This window comes from Somniosus microcephalus, chromosome 5 (assembly GCF_052327205.1).
Source record: "Somniosus microcephalus isolate GS21.2 chromosome 5, FLI_Smic_1.0, whole genome shotgun sequence".
Taxonomy (NCBI): domain Eukaryota; kingdom Metazoa; phylum Chordata; class Chondrichthyes; order Squaliformes; family Somniosidae; genus Somniosus; species Somniosus microcephalus.
This window is the reverse complement of record NC_140991.1, coordinates 237396729-237414413: the sequence shown is the minus strand read 5'-3', so window position 1 is coordinate 237414413 and position 17685 is coordinate 237396729. Positions and strand designations below refer to the sequence as shown.

The following is a 17685-nucleotide window of genomic DNA, read 5'->3' as shown; positions in this document are numbered from 1 at the left end:
GCGTTACCTTTATTTAAATATTGTAATGAGGCTAGAAGCCTCTATTTTTCCCCTCCATTTTGAACTTAACTGCTCGTGGATGGGCTTCACACAATTCGTGAAACCCGGCAGTTAAACCAAGGCAGGGACTGCTGCATCCAGAAGGTAAGTCCCTTTATACCGGCCTCCTCGATCCAGGATCCCGACCATACCCATCCCCTGCGATCAGGGACCCGCCCACAAGGCCTCCAATCCCCACCCCCAGGCCTCCCCTCCCAACGATGATTATGAGGCCGGGCATGATCCTCTGGCTCCCCCCACCACCACATCCCATCGCCTGCTGGTTCCCTGACGATCCCCTCTCCCCCCTCCCAATTGCCGACACCTGCCTATCCGCTCTACCCCCTCCTGATTACCGAATCCCTCTGATCCTCTATCCCCCCTCCCGATTGCCGACCCCTGCCGATCGCCTCTCCCCCCTCCCGATTGCCAACCCCCGCCTATCCGCTCTACCCCCCTCCTGATTACTGAATCCCTCCGATCCTCAACCCCCCTCCTGATTGCCGACCCCTGCCGATCGCCGACTGCCCAACACTTTCAAGCTGGCTGGTTGCGGGCGGGAAACTGCGGCCTCACATTCAAATTAGGCCCTGCCGGTAAAGTCGGTAGAGCCTGCAGGAATCCCGGGTTTCCCGCCCATCTCGGAACGCCCCCTCAAAAAAAATTCCAGCCTCAAGTCTTTCAGAGGTCAGTTTCTTAAGAGCTTTATAGGTCAGTGTCTCAGTGTTTTAGATGTTAATTTCTCAGTGTTTTAGATGTCAATTTCTTAGATTTTGAGTTCAGTATCAAGTGTTTTAGTGGTCAGGTTCGCAGTGATTTAGAGGTCAATGGATTGACAAGCATGGCAGGACAGCGGGGACCATTGCATGCCTATCCTGTTCCATGTGGGAACTCCAGGACATTTTGTGCATCCTGGATAACCATGTGTGCAGGAAGTGCCACCAGTTACTCGAGCTCAAGATCCGGAGCAGCAGGAGTCACTGCAGTGCATCTGGGAGTCTGAGCGTTTCCTTGAACGTACATTCCAGGAGGTGGTCACCCCACAGATACAAAAGGTGCAGGTGGTGAGGAAATAGGTGACCACCTGACAGGGTAGGATGAAGATACAGGAATTCCCCCAAGCTAATGGCACTTGCTAACCAGTTCCCAGATTTGAATACCGGAGAGGGTGATGACTCCTTGGCAGAATGCATTGAGGGTCAAACACCCGGCACCACGGGAGATTTGACTGCACACGGAAAAAAGAGTAGAAATGCAGTAGTCATAGGGGATTCGATAGTTAGGGGTGTAATACCCACTGGAAATGTTATGTACGCTAAGTATGGTTATCAATCTTTAACTTAGACACTGTATTATCATTGTTATAAATCCCTGGGTTAAAGTTGCCCATGTGAAGGTACGGCAAGAACTTTTAAGGACACAATGTGACTAAGAGCAGACTTTCCATAATTCTGCACCAGTATCAACTGTTGCAGACAGTGAGGCTGCGCAGTCTCCAGGCAGAAACCCCAGGAGGAAGGGGTGGAGTCGGGTTTTGCGAGCGGGAAAGGGGAGCGACTGGAAGAAAAGAGGGCAGGAGCTCTGAAAAAAGAGGGCTCAGGAGGCAAATGGCTGCCGCATCCCGTCCCTGGCTTCCAAACTCGGCCGCCGCCCTTTGTATTAGTAGCTCTGCATCCAGAACTCAAAGTGGGATTCAGTGATCGTGAAGAGAATTCAACGAAGGGGTTCGGAGTCGTAAGTCTTGCAGACATTATACATACCATGAGCTCCAACTTAAGCGCGCCAACGAAAGAGTGCACTCGAATTTGGACACAGGGACAGATTCTCCTTTGAATCCATATAAATGGAGAATGTATGTTTATGTCTAGATTCATTCTAATGTATGCAAATGTCTAATTTAGGTCATTGACCCGTAATCTTCTTATACTGTCTGACGTTAAAACTATAAAGTAAGATAATTAGAATTAAGCCATTGTAGTAGTGATCTCCTTACTGGACTATAGAATACTGTCTACAACAGAGACCACATCTCACATATATCTAGAGAACCGTGAAGGGGTTACAGGGGCATAGACACGTGTTTCTGTAACCGCAAACGTGAGTCCAGTATGTTGCCTCCCTGGTGCCAGGGTAAAGGATATCACTGAGTGGGTGCAGGACATTCTGTGAGGGGAGGGGGAACAGCTGGATGCCATGGTCAATATTGGAACCAATGTCATACGAGAAAAAGTGCTGAGATCCTTCAGGCAGAGTTTTAGGAGCTGGGGAAAAGATTAAAAAACAGGTCCTGTTTACTCCCAGTGCCATGTACTAATGAGTTTAGAAACAGGAAGATAGTGCAGGTAATTGCATGGCTGGAGAAGTGGTGCAGAGGGGAGGGTTTCAGATTCTTGGGACATTGGGACTGGTTCTGGGGGAACAGGCACCTGTACAAGATGGACGGGTTGCAGCTGAACAAAGTCGGGACCAATGTTATGACTGAGAGGTTAAACAGTACTGTTGGGGAGGGTTTAACCTAATTTGGCAGGGGGAGGGGAACCAGAAAATGGCAAAAAGAAGCAGAAATGAGATCAGAGGACAGAGAGATATTAACAACAGTAAAATTAGAAATTTCCCAATAATTGCAGGGACCAGATTGAGAAAAATAGCAAACGTGACGAAGGAGGTGGTAAACTGTATGTAAGTCAATGTCCGTAGTGTAACTAGTGAGGCTGGTAAGCTGCAGGCACAAATTGCTACATAGGATTATGACGTGGTTGCATTAATAGAGATATGGCTCAAACAAAGCCAGGAATGAGTTCTTAATACTCCTGATTACCAGGTATTCAGGAATGATAGAGAAGGAAAAAGAGGAGGGGAAAGACAATATAAATTAAGGATGATGTTACAGTTCTGAATTGAAAGGATATACTAGATGGTTTAAGGACTGAAACTAATTGGCTTGAGTTGAGGAACAGGGGGCGGGAGGGAGTTTCTTTTAATAGAGCTCCAAACAGTGAGAAGAAGGTAGATGAGCAAATTTGTTGGCAAATTTCAATGGTGTGTAACAAAAATAGAATAGTAATATTAGGAGACTTTAATTACCCTAATATAGACTGGGAAAAACATAGTTGTAAGAGTAGGGAAAGAGAGGAATTTGAGATTTTTTTTTGTTCGTTCCTGGTATGTGGACGTTGCTGGCAATTGCCCATCCCTATTTGCCCTTGAGAAGGCGGTGGTGAGCTGCAGTCCATGTGGTGATGGTACTCCCGCAGTGCTGTTAGGGAGGGAGTTCCAGGATTTTGACCCAGCAACGATGAAGGAACGGCGATATATTTCCAAGTCAGAATGGTGTGTAACTTTGAGGGCAACTTGCAGGTGATGGTGTTCCCATGCGCCTGCTGCCCTTGTCCTTCTAGGTGGCAGACGTTGCTGCCGAAGATGCCTTGGCGAGTTGCTGCAGTGCATCTTGCAGATGGTACACACTGCAGCCACGGTGCGCCGGTGGTAGAGGGAGTGAATGTTTCAGGTGGTGGATGGGGTGCCAATCAAGCGAGCTGCTTTGCCCTGGATGGTGTTGAGCTTCTTGAGTGTTGCTGGAGCTGCACTCACCCAGGCAAATGTAGAGTATTCCATCACACTCCTGACTTGTGCCTTGTAGATGGTGGAAAGTCTTTGGGGAGTCAGGAGGTGAGACACTCACCACAGAATACCCAGCCTCTGACCTGCTCTTGTAGCCACAATATTTATGTGGCTGGTCCAGTTAAGTTTCTGGTCAATTGTGAGCCCCAGGATGTTGATGATGGGGGATTTGGCGACGGTAATGCCGCTGAATGTCAAGGGGCGGTGGTTAGACTTTTGCTTGTTGGAGAAAGTCATTGCCCGGCATTTATGTGGCACGAATGTTACCTGATCAGCCCAAGCCTGAATGTCATCCAGGTCTTGTTGCATATGTGTACAGAAGAACTTTCCCGATCAATATGTCTCCAGTTCAACAAGGAAGGAAGCAGTGTTGGATCTGGTTCTGGGATGTGAAGTAGGGCAAGTGAGTGTATTGCATTAGGAGATCATCTAGCTAACAGTGACCACATAATACAGTTTAAAGTAATTGTGGAAAGAGACCAGAAAATATCGAAGGTAAAGATGCTCAATGGGGAGGAGTTAATTTCAGTGATTTAAGAAGGGGCCTAGTACAGGTAAATTGGAAAATGCGATTGCAGGGTAAAGCAGTAACAGAGCAAAGGAGGACATTCAGGGAAGAGATAGTTCAGAACAAACGTGGCATATTCCTTTGAAGGGAAAAAGTAGAAAGCTAATATGCCCTGGGTGACAAAGGAAATAAAAGTTAAAACAAAACAGAAAAAGGAAACTTATGACAAATGTCAGGAGCAAGATTCAGTTAATATCCAGGAAGATTATGGAAAGTACAGGAGGAAATTGAAAAAGTTTATACGGGAGGCAAAGAGAGGTTATGAGAAAAGATTAACAGGCAACATTAAATTGAACCCTAAAACATTTTATAAACATATAAAATAGTAGATATTGATGAGGATAGTTATAGGCTTCAGGATGACATAGACAGGATGGTGAAATCGGCAGAAGCATGGCAGATGGAGTTCAATGCAGAGAAGTGTGAAGTGATGCACTTTGGGAAGACTAATATGGAAAGACAGTATACTATAAATGGCACAATTTTGAAAAGTAGATGAGCAGAGACCTTGGTGCCCAGATACACAAATCCTTAAAGATGGCAAGGCAAGTTGATAAGGTGGCTAAAAAAGCATATGGGTTACTTGGGTTTATAAATAGAGGGATAGAATATAAAAGCAAAGAGATCATGCTGGAATTTTCTTTCTAAGAGTCAGCACAGGCACGACGGGCTGAATGGCCTCCTTCTATGCTGTACGTTTCTATGATTCTATGATAAAGCCCCAGTCTTCTATCCGCAGTAAAAGAGCTCATACTTTTTACTTGCTGCTCAGGTGCTTTGACGTGACTCATCATTCCTGGCATGTTGACACTGTTTCTATGGAGATACTTCAGGAAAACATCAGCATTCCTCCGTGCTAAAGTGCAGGCCTATAAGAAAAGGTTAACTAAAATTATCCAAAGAAATTAAATGATCCATATGTCACTTGCTTAGCTCAATTTTGCAGACACATGCGCAATTTTTCATGTTGTCCACATATAAATATATCGAACCGCTTTAAATGGTTCATGCCCACTTGACATTTGATTACGAATCATTAAATATTGTTAATAGTACTAATAAAATTCAACAGAGATGATTTAAAATATTCATTCTCAATACCACGAAGGCAGAGCCAGCCTCAAGGCAGGCATGGCTCTTTATCAAAGCCCCTCACATGAGAACCTGGATTCAGTTGGGAATGAGTAAATATGGTACATAGCAGTAGACCTGGGCATCTAGCATAACAAGGTGACTGGCATGACATAAGGTGCCATGTATCAGTCCTTCCAATATGCTGAAAGCAGATGTCCATTGCTTGGCTGATGAGGCAACTTTTGAGACTTGGGATGACGGCTGCTGGTGTTATCTTTAGGCCGGTTATGAGAACAAGTGCTTGAATATCCAGGGCTTTGTGCCTACGAAGTTTGGTTTGTAGAGAGATTAGCAGCTCCTGCTAAAACTTTGAACCTCCAACAAGTGGAACCACTATTCAATGGGTATCATTTGTGTCCATGTTGTGGTCTGAAGAATGGTGGACTCACACATTTTATGATAAATGGCGTTGCATTTGAGGTGCTCCTCACACCTGGGTAGGGTGGTCCCAGTTGGACAAGCAGCAGGAAGCTTATTGGGGATGTGCACTGGTAAGCTGTGTGGTTTTAGCTAGTTGTACTCCGGCAGTACCCGCTGTGCACACTTGGCTTGGCTCTGCCAACCTGTACCTGAGGATTCTGATTTAAAGTTTCCACATCATCCCTTTTAAATTTGTTGAAATTTATTTATTATTTTGTATGGGGTCTCAGTACTTCCTCTATTCTGTCTGAACAATGCCTCTGATTTCCTAGTATGCCATTTTTATTTCCCATTCCAGGCAAGCTTGTGGCTTCTGTGATTATATTTGTGATGAATTTATGACCAGTGATAAAATTTAAAATAAAAATCATAGTACAGAACTGCAGAATTGCATTCAGCTTTTGCTGCACTGGCTCCACGTCCCATTCAGATGGTAGTCTGGCAGCTAAATAACATTATGTGGGTACCAGTATAACAGCTGGGACTGATGCAAAATGCTCAAATCCAGTGTATGTTATGACACATTGACACAGCTCTATATTAACCTAACATGACAAATCCAGCCCCGTCAGCACACAGATTTTTTTAAATTTCATTTCTGGGATGTGGGTGTCACTGGCAAGGCCAGCATTTATTACCCATCCCTAAGTGCTCTTGAGAAGGTGGTGGTGAGCCGCCTTCTTGAACTGCTGCAGTTGGTGAGGTGAAGGTACTCCCATAATGATGTTAGGGAGGGAGTTCCAGGATTTTGACCCAGTGACGATGAAGGAACGGCGATATATTTCCAAATCAGGATGGTATGTGACTTGGAGGGGAACTTGCAGGTGATGGTGTTTCCATGCACCTGCTGCCCCTGTCCTTCTAAGTGGTAGAGATGCTGTCGGAGAAGCCTTGGCGAGTTGCTGCAGTGCATCTTGCAGATGGTACACACTGCAGCCACAGTACGCCGGTGGTGGAGGGAGTGAATGTTTAAAGTGGTGGATGGGGTGGCAATCAAGCGGGCTGCTTTGTCCTGGATGGTGTTGAGCTTCTTGAGTGTTATTGGAGGTGCACTCCTGCAGGCAACTGGACAGTATTCCATTATTCCAACACACTCCTGACTTGTGCCTTGTAGATGGTGGAAAGGATTTGGGGAATCAGGAGGTAAGACACTCGGCACAGAATACCCAGCCTCTGACCTGCTCTTGTAGCCACAGTATTTATGTGGCTCCTCCAGTTAAGTTTCCCGTCAATGGTGACCTCCCGGATGTTGATGGTGGGGGATTCAGCGATGGTAATGCCATTGAGGGGCGGTAGTTAGACTCTCACTTGTTGGAGATAGTCATTGCCTGGCACTTGTGTGGCGCGAATGTTACTTGCCACTTAGCAGCCCAGGCCTGAATGTCGTCTAGGTTTTGCTGCATGTGGGCATGGACTGTGTCATTATCTGAGGAGTTGCAAATGGAAGTGAACACTGTGCAATCATCAGTGAACATCCCCACTTTGTGCTGTAGGTAGATGTAATGTGTGTACAGATGAGCTATTTTGCACAAAATTAGGTGTGTTGGCAATCTTTGCAATTCAGACAACCATTGCACATGCTGTGGCATTATTTAATGCATCCCATTTGTGTTTTCCATGTTTGTATAACAATGTTAGTCAGTCCTGGATGCGTGTACATGATGTCACTACTCAATGTATGTGATGATGTAATTAATGCAATAGGCACACATCTTGTGATCCACAAGGAGCAGGAGAATTTGGGCAAAAAAAAATCAATTTTCTAATCACTCTTTGAACCCAAAACATATTGGCCCATAAATTCCGTTCGCAGCCCTCCCGCGGGCGGAGGGCTGCAATCCGGAAAAATCTGCGCCTGGACCGGAGGGCTCCCGGGACGCACAGAATACTGTTGCTGTGCTGGGCACGCGTATCCCAGGGGCGCAGGTAGTTCGCAGCGTCCCTGGGATCACGTGAGCCATGGGGAGTCAATCAGAGCAGGGAATCTCCATTCATAGATTTGACAGGAAGACCTGTCAAATCTATGAATAGAGATCAGCCCCAAAACATAAGTAAAACTTCAAATAAATTTTTAAAAAACATCACATTTTTTAAATGACTATAAATTACATAAATTAACTATTTTAAACAAAAATTTTAATTTTAGAAAAAAATAATTAAAGTTTTTAACGGGGCTAAAAATAAACTTACCTTTCTTTAAAGTATTTTGAAGAACGGAAGTTCCGGTTTCCAGCGCATGCGCAGTGCATGCATAAAACCGGCACTCCCGTTGGCCCTACGGGTGAGTACACAGCATGTACACAGCTGTAGGGAGCGGAATTTATGGGCCATTATGCAAATCGGTAAAAAAACAATTTTAAAGGTCTCTATTCCACCTACGTCAATATTGTTTAGAAAAGGACTTCAAGTTTGAAATACCCACTTTAGAACTCAAAGTGGAACTGTTGTGCATAAATATTAAATATTGTATATATCTTTTACGTGTTTATTGGATATTTTTGAAATTAGAGTTGCTTGCAGAACCACAAATGCCCCTTCATCCGATGAATGTCTATTTGGAAATGACTAATAGTGAACAAATGGACACTGTTTCCACCTACTTTGAGAAAGGCTTCCTTTTGTTCTAGATGCTTGCTGATCATAGGTGTCACATGATCACATTCTGAATTTGGACCAAGCTTATCAATTCCTCCACACCAGTCCTCTTCACGTTTGTACTCCTGCTCCAGACTCTCCAGAACACTGCAAACCTACACAGAGAAACCACATAAGCAGTTGCTAATTCAAATAAAGTCTTTCATGAGAGACTGACAGCAATATAATAACATTACTGTGTCTAGATCGGTGATCTGTGACAAGTGGAAGACATTTCACGGTTGAACATTTAATTTACTGATATTGCTTATATTAAAATGAAATTATGTTCTTAATATGAATAGTACTCCATTATTTTGGTTTCGTAGTAAAAAAGAAAACTTTATTTTACACCTTGGCCACTGTTGATATTTTCATAGTCCCCAAAGGTAATATTTTACCCTAATGAAAAACATCAGAAGCACAAAATAGGACTCAACAGTTCACAATACAGTATATTAAACATAATACATTCATGTTGGAGAATGCTTTTATCTTCAGCCCAACAAAGGTCATACAATAAACAGATCACAATATTCAAGCTGAAAGCTCAAGTTTTTTTGTGACCAGGCTTCCGAGGTCAAATGATTTGGACATTCTCGGGGCCAATTCTGAAGATCCAATCCAGCTAGTTTTTATTCAAGTCTCCCTAGACCAATCAGGAACAGAACTGCATGCTCACCTCCACACCATCATGAAACTGATGCATAAGGCTGACCAATCAGCATGCAGAACCACTAAGGATAATCAATATATATTATGCCGTCACATCATCAGCAAGAAAGGAAACCAGAAGTGCATAAGACTGCTAAAAATCCAACTATGCTTACTAAACCAGATGAATACATACTGGCCTGCCAGATTTGGTTCCCCATTTACCTCATTGGGGAAATTAGTTCACTGCCAATCAAAATCACCATTTTTAGGTTAAAAATATACATTCGTTTTAGCTCCAGGAACATTTGGCAGCTGATTGCTTGCTTGCTGCCAGCCATGAAAATATATGGTGGTCATGGACGCATAAACAGAGGGACATACAGGAAAAAAGAAAGCTCAGAGTTTTCCTTCAGGTACTTATCCAATACACTTTTGAATGCCATGATTGAGTCTGCCTCCACCACCCTTTCAAGCAGTGCATTCCAGATCCTGACCTGGCAGGGCAGGTTGAGAAAGCAGTTAAAAAAGCATACAGGATCCTGGGCTTTATAAATAGAGGCATCGAGTACAAAAGCAAGGAAGTTATGATGAACCTTTATAAAACACTGGTTCGGCCTCAACTGGAGTATTATGTCCAATTCTGGGCACCGCACTTTAGGAAGGATGTGAAGGCCTTAGAGAGGGTGCAGAAAAGATTTACGAGAATAGTTTTAGGGATGAGGGACTTCAGTTACGTGGATAGACTGGAGAAGCTGGGATTGTTGTTCTTGGAGCAGATTGAGAGGAGATTTGATAGAGGTGTTCAAAATCATGATGAGTCTAGACAGAGTAGATAGAGAGAAACTGTTCTCGTTGGCAGAAGAGTCGAGAACCAGAGGACACAGATTTAAGGCTACACGAGGAAAAAGTTTTTTACGAAGCAAGTGGTTATGATCTGGAATGCACTGCCTGAAAGGGTGGTGGAGGCAGACTCAATCGTGACTTTCAAAAGGGAATTGGATAAATACCTGAAGAAAAAAATTGCAGGGCTACGGGGAAAGAGCAGAAGAGTGGGACTAGCTGAAGAGCTCTTGCAGAGAGCCGGCACGGGCTCGACGGGCTTCAGTGCTGTAACCATTCTATGATTCTAGCTCCCACTCCTGATCAGGATCTAGCGATCCCTGTTAGAAGTGTATGTGTGTTCGCGCGCGGTGAAGACAGGATTGTGCAGTCAAATAGCCTGCCTAAACTCACCACCAAAGCTCCCACTTGAATAATAACCACTTGGGAGAGCTATTGTAGGGTATATGGCACTCATGGAACAATCATTCAGTAAGAAATCAACACTTTAGGAAAAGAGGGTAGAGCATAAAAAAAAATGGTGGAAAATGTTGATTTAAAAAACATATTTGGAAAAAAAAACAGGCCAACACATCTTGAGACAATTCTATGTGAGCAATTTCAAGATCAAATTTCTTAACACAGAGGGTGGTGAATCTTTGGAATTCTCTACCCCAGAGGGCTGTGGAGGCTCAGTCATTGGGTATATTCAAAACAGAAGTTGAGAGATTTCTGACTAATAAAGGCATCAAGGGATATGGCAATCGGGCCAGTGAATGGAGTTGAGTTAATTGAATGGCGGAGCAGGCTTGAAGGGCCGAATGGCCTCCTCCTGCTCCTAATTCTTATGTTCTTATGTACTCCTAAATTTGGGTCATTTCAGGCTTGGTTTTTATTCATACTGTTTTGGATCCTACCCCCTAATCTTACATTGGCCATTCCAATTGTTTATTCACTTGCAATAAAGACATTTATAGTTTGCTCAATAGTTTACCTTTACGGATTCACAATCATCCAGAGATTAATGGAAATGCCTAATTAATGGTGTAATATACAGATAATCACAGTATAACCAGATAAAATGTGGTTCCATAGCTTATTCAAATTAGTACTATGGCAGTCTTGTTTGCAATTTACTGAACAGCCAAAGGCAGCTTTTTTTAAATTGTTAGACAAGGCACTACTAATAGACATAACTAATAGTTAAATAGGCTAATTATCATTTTTTTTGGTTGTCTGCCCTTCCTCCTCCTCCACCATAAAAATGGACAGTGGGCATTTTTGCCCTTGATCCAGTCCCTGGATGTGCGAGGATGACAATGGTTAGATATAACTCTTCAGCAATCCTTCTGAAGCAGACTTGCTCTAATTAATGACTCCAAATAAGATCAGAAACCCAGTATGTAAAAATCACAGAAGAAAAACCTAAATCAGATAACTCCATACAGCGATACACCAAAATAGTATGCCATTTGAGTATTTAACTTTCTTTAATTTTTAACTAACTCCATTAAAAAAGTTGTACGCCTTTAAATGTTTATAAGCAACAGTTCCAACCCCCCTACAACTTCATCTGTGCTATTAATCCAAAACAACTTTCCACAATAATGGAGTAGATGGAGTCACAGTTCACATTTTGTTTTAATATAATTAATAATAAATATAAAAGTCAGATTTGAACTCGGGGTTGAATATATCTAAGCACTTTACTGTACTGCAGCTTTAAGACAGCATCACTCTCGTTCTGATATTGCAAAGCAGGTTTGTAGCAATAGCTATAGCTGCACATTTGCTATGATTCACATGTTTATGCTATTTCATGTCAGTATCATTCAATCTTACTTTATACATTTGCCTCCACACAATGGGCAATGTGCTAGCTTGCTGAAATACCCAATTAATGAAGGACCTTGTACCATCATTACTTGTACAATATAGCCATACATAAAGATTTGAGTCAAAACAAAACACCTCTTGTACAGGCTTTTAGAATTATTTGTTTACCTGTTCAGAGGTTTTATAGAATGCAACAGAGGCATTGACAAGTTTCAACCGATCTTCCATCTTTAGCATGAGCTGTTGCCAATTGGAAGCCACCTTCTCTGCACATTCCCGGATCATTTCCATATCATAGTGATTAGCCTGCAACATGCCTTCTGCTTTCTGCTGCACTTGAAGTGCACTTTGATGGGTTTTCTATTACAAAGAAATGTTAGGAACGTTGGAAAATAATTTCAAATTTCAAGTTCATCCATGAGCTTTTTGCGTAAGTAGAACTCGTCAATAGAAGTAGTTCCAGCAAAGTTTGCTGTTTAAATGTACCTTATTTTTGAGATATATTAATTGACATTTTGCAGACGTGTTTTTAAATGATCACGAGCACAGCTTCCATTTTGGAAAAAATTTAACAACACTGCAAGCAATCTTTTCTAAAATGTGTCTAGGCACTAATACAAAGAAAAATCTAAATCACCACATTTAGTTAATGTATTTTTTTCAAATGGTTAATGGCAATTTTAAAATGGTTAAAAATCAGCAACTTTATGGCTTCCAAAATATACATCCTTTTTATAACTGCCGAAAACCTGAACAATGGGAACAGACAGCTGAAAAACAGATTTGATCATTATAATTAACAGTCAAAAATGAATTTGAGCATCCTAGGTTTTTCCAGTGATACTTAAGTTAGAGGAGCCAGGGACTGCATGGCTCTTTGGTCTTCAAGATTGGCAAAATACAATGTACAGTTTGGTCTGTAGCAGTGCTGAAAGTGCAGATTGAGAAGAATAGTCAAGCTGGGGAGGGGAGAGTCAGACTGTTGTCAGGTGGTGCTGAAAACAAAATGTCTATCCAGTAGGTTTCACATTGTATTAACCATTTTTATCAGTTGATGCCAGAATTCTGGTGCCTTTTATCTGAAAACTTGGGAACCAATAGACCATTCCCCACTATTCCCTAGATGAGTCCATGAGCTCCTCATTTCAGCTGTATGTCGGATAAAGGTGCAAAGCAAACAAGACGATGGGCAAATATCAGAAGGCAAGTCATCAACTAATGCCATCATTCGCCTCCTAGCACAGAGATTAAAACATCTATCAGCAGAAATCTTGCAGTAGGCTCATTGGTCTGTTCTCAGTCCAGGTTGGTGTGTACTGTGGAAAAATGTGAGAAAGGGGATGGGAAGAAAAAACTAGGGAAATGGAACAGGCTCCTGTGGTGGAGATAATACCAACTTCGAGGTGTTTTCATCCAAGCTGTCACCACAACTGCAGAAGTTCAGACTATCAGTTGCTACGACCACCAACCAGTTTACTCTCCCAAACAACAGATCTACATCACTGAAACAAAAATAGCTTGTTTTTACTCCTCCCAGTATTCAGCAGCCCAAGCCATTATGAAATTATATTAACGTTCTTAAAAGAGAGCTTGCACTAGGTACACAGCAAATTAGAACAACCCATTTCAGAGAAAAGGTTAGAAAAACCATCATGTAACTCACTTAATATGATTTTGACTCTGGTTTCCTTCTAAGAGTCCACAATTTAGCCACTACACTGTTTTCAATTGAATTTATAGTGCAAAATATTTCTATTTCTCTTTCACTATGGGCACTTGCAGACCGGCGTTAAAATGGAATTCAATATTTATGGTTTCCCTGCTGGTAATAAATAGTCTCTTTTTGATCATTTTAACCCAGAGAATGGTTAGAATATGGAATGCGCTACCACAGAGTAGCTGAGGCGAATAGCACAGATGTATTTAAGGGGAAGCTAGATATTCAAAGGGTGAATTGTAGTCAGGTGGGAGGAGACTCATGTGGAGCATAAACACCAGCATGGACCAGCTGGGCCAAATGGCCTGCTTCTGTGCTGTACATCTATCTATATCTATCTATCTATCTATCTGTCTGTCTGTCTGTCTGTCTGTCCGGCTATACACTCTAAAGTTATAGAGCGTACCTACACGTGCGTTACATCAAACGAAAGCTTACGATTCCGGAACGGTCATAAGCGTATTTACGTTTCGGCGAGACAAAAATTGTGCCCGCGGTATCCAAAAAACGTTCAAAATTCCGCTCATTATCCGCTCATTAGCATAGAGTGACATTAAGGTCGACCAATCGTATGGTCGACCGACCCGACGGTCGACCAATCGCTGCGTGGCGGGGGCGTGTTCGTCGCGCGTGCGGGCGGGCCCTCCTAGAGTCGAGCGACAGGACGATTGACCAATCCTACGCTTCGGTGACATGACGGTCGACCAATCGGTGCGTGTGTGGGCGGGCCTTATCGTTCTGAACCGAGGTGAGCGGCCGCCATTTTGATTCCAAACTGTTCATCTCTTTTTCCCGCTTTCTGCGTGTTTCTTTTCAAATATACATTTCCAGCAAAAAAAAAGTTGCTTTTAAAACACAAAGGGCTAGAAATTCAGTGGGCTTTGCGCCCAGTTACCGCCCAAATAGGGTTTCTGCGCCAGTGTAAGAGGGTGCGCTGATATTCAGCGCTGCGGTAATGGCGGCGGTAGCCGGTAGCGCTGCGCCAACACCGATGACGTCATCGGTGTGCGCAGTGCCCCGGTTTCGCCCCGCTTCCGGCCCAAACCCCATATTTAGTTGCGGCCGCCTCTTCTGCAGCGGCTGCAAACAGCGATTGAAAAACGGGGCCGTACTGCTGCGCTACTGGGGCGCTTTAAGGTGGAGGTGCGGCCGGCCGCTTTTTCGGCGGCCGCCTGCCCGCACCTCCTTCCCCGGCCTCCTCCACCCACCCCCCGCGGCATTGCCGGCTGCTTTCCGCGAGCCCGGCACTTCTCCGTGCTGCTGGGCTCATTTGCCGGCACAATCCAGCGGCGATCTCGCTGTTGCAGGCACCTCCCCATTAAGAGAAGGAGGAGGCCTGCAGTACCGCAGCCTGCCGCTCCGCAGCGGGTGGCGCAGCGGGGCCTACAGCGCAGAAATTCAGTTTCAGCGCCCCCAAGCGGGGGCGGGCACACCCTGGAATAGCGCCCGGTTCCGACTTGGGGCGCAAAAGCCGAATATCTGACGGGCGCACCTGGCTCCGCGCGCAGCGCTAACTTTTGGGCATTAGCCTGCTGGCGGGCCTCAACTGAATTTCTAGGCCAAATTGTTTTTTAAAAAAGTTAATTAATTTGTACATCTTTTCTCTAACCTCTATAATTTTCCTACCTTTCACCGTTTTTGCAGGCCTCGAAGCCTGGGCCTCTCCTCCGCACCCACGCCCGAGCTAGACACCTCCCGGCCCCAGTCAACAAGCGGCCCCCGATCGCCGCCATCTTTGTGAAGGCTGGAGGGGCGGGCACGGAGCTCCGCGGAGCAGGTGCGCGGCAGTGTCTCACTCTCCCCCCCAGTCTCTCTCTCTCTCTCTCTTCCCCGCGCCTCCTGAATGCGCGGGGGAAGAGGCCCGGGGCACCGTGGCCACTTTCGGAGACTTCAACTCCGTGACAGGTGAGGAGGGTGTTTGTTGTTCACGTTGGGCGGCGGGCGTGTTCCCCGGGTGCTGATCCCTGGCGGTGTGGGTGTGGGGCCGGAGCCCGGCTCTTACCTTGCCCCGGAGAGCGGGCGGACGGCGGGGCCTGGAGTAGCAGAGGGGAACAGTCAACAGACAGACGTCAGAGAGACAGATAAATAGGGAGGGAGAGGGAGAGTGAGGAGAGGGGCAGGGAGGGAGGGGGGAGAGAGAGAGGGTGGGGGAGGGGAGAGGGTGAGGGAGAGGACAAGGGGGGGAGGGAGGGAGAGAGAGTAAAGCAGGGTGAGTCAGGGGGAGGGAGCGAGAGAGAGAGGGGGAGGGAGGGAGAGGGTGAGGGAGGGAGGGAGAGGACAGGGGGAGAGAGAGTAAAGCAGGGAGAGACGGGGGAGGGAGCGAGAGAGGGTGAGGGAGGGAAAGAGGGGGTGGGACAGGGAGGGAGAGCTTACCTTCTTCCTTCCTTCGCAGGGGTCCATTGGGCCACCTTCCCCCCCCGTCGCTCTCTCTCTCTCCCCCCCCAATCGCTCTCTCTTCCCCCCCCCAGTCGCGCTCTCTCTTCCCCTCCAGTCGCTCTCTCTCTTCCCCCCCCAGTCGCTCTCTCTCTTCCCCCCCCGTCGCTCTCTCTCTTCCCCCGTCGCTCTCTCTCTTCCCCCCCAGTCGCTCTCTCTCTTTCCCCCCAGTCGCTCTCTCTCTTCCCCCCCAGTCGCTCTCTCTCTTCCCCCCCAGTCGCTCTCTCTCTTCCCCCCCAGTCGCTCTCTCTCTTCCCCCCCAGTCGCTCTCTCTCTTCCCCCCCCAGTCGCTCTCTCTCTTCCCCCCCAGTCGCTCTCTCTCTTCCCCCCCAGTCGCTCTCTCTCTTCCCCCCCAGTCGCTCTCTCTCTTCCCCCCCAGTCGCTCTCTCTCTTCCCCCCCAGTCGCTCTCTCTCTTCCCTCCCAGTCGCTCTCTCTCTTCTCCCCCAGTCGCTCTCTCTCTTCCAACAACAACATGCCCTCGAAAAAGCCTCGGCACCGCCGGGCACTCCAGCTAGTTCTATATAAGTTTGTGACTAATCCTATTACATAGCCAAAAGATGTCTGCTGGTTTTAGCAACATAGCATCAGGAGAAAAATGATGTCGTGATAACAAGAAAAAGCTGCCTAGCAATAATGAATCCTGTGAATGACTGTATCTCACTGAGGAGTAAATAGGGCTCAGCAGAGCTCCATTACCTGGGGTAAAAGCCGCAAAGTTTGACACTGGTGTGAATCCCCTCAGACCTAGTTATAAGAGTGGCAGCGTGTCTACATTATTTCTGATAATTTCCCACTTCAAGGCACATCCAGGCTCTGAAGGAGTGCTCTGCTCCACACTGCCACATAGTGTCACTCACATCAGCCATCATGTGCTTCTTCACAGTAAGAGGGGAATAAAAAGAAGCTGGTCACCCTGAACTAAGGAATTGCATTCCTTGATTGGCAGTTTCAAATGGCCTGTCAGCTTTTCCAGCTTCCCTCTCAGCTGCACTATTGCATGTAATAATACGAGACGACTGAAAAGGAAGAGAGCAAAATACAAAATCTCTTGCAATCCACAAAACACTACTATTTCATCTTTATTTCAAGAGCTTTGCTATTAAAATAAATAAATCTAATAAAACTAGCTTATTTAATAGATAATTCCAGTAGCATATTAAAATGCCAATGTCCAATTCTTTCAATTATCTCCCCAAAAGTTCACAATAGGAATATATAAATAATTTGTTGACTCCATTTGTGAACTTAGACTTCAGATAATGCGCAAGATTTTAAAGATTGACTATAAATGTAGATAAACAGCTGTCCAATGAGAATTAGGCAAATTATCTTCTGAATTGGACAATTCTTGTTGTGATCGAGGCATTTTTATACAATTCTTTTCTTTTCTGCTGCTCACCAACAACTTGCATTTATATAATACCCTTAAATGTCCCATGGCCTTTCACAGAGGTGTTGGGAAAATCAGATGCCAAGACCAAGAGAGAGAGAGATTTGCGAGGGGTGATGCAAGGCTTTATCAAAGAGGAGGGATTTGAGGAGGATCTTAAAAGAGAGGAGGAAATTGGAGAGGCGAAGAGATTTGGGATGGAATTCCAGAGACTGGGACATAGGTGACTGAAGGCATAGTCACCAATGGTGAGGCGTAGGGCAAGGAAATGAAAAGAGGCTGGACTCAGAGGGGCAGAGAATTTCAGAAGGGCAGGGTGGGGAGGTTACAGAGGTACAAAGAGGCAAGGCCATTTAGAAGTAAGGACAAAAATTCAAATTTAAGATCATGGTGAACTGGGGGCGAATATATGTTAG

General features: G+C 45.1%; 1 protein-coding gene across 5 annotated transcripts in view; it reads right to left on the bottom strand.

The window, feature by feature from the left end:
- Nucleotides 1-17685, bottom strand: part of LOC147117613 (triple functional domain protein) — an 862300-nt gene that overhangs the window by 389984 nt on the left and 454631 nt on the right. For all 5 annotated transcript variants that reach the window (XM_085988742.1, XM_085988743.1, XM_085988739.1 and 2 more), the window contains 3 exons: nucleotides 11897-12088; nucleotides 8383-8532; nucleotides 4983-5097 (listed from right to left, as the gene is read on the bottom strand). In XM_085988742.1, coding sequence (XP_085844868.1) covers nucleotides 4983-5097; nucleotides 8383-8532; nucleotides 11897-12088 — 457 coding nt within the window. The remainder of the gene's footprint in view (nucleotides 1-4982; nucleotides 5098-8382; nucleotides 8533-11896; nucleotides 12089-17685) is intronic.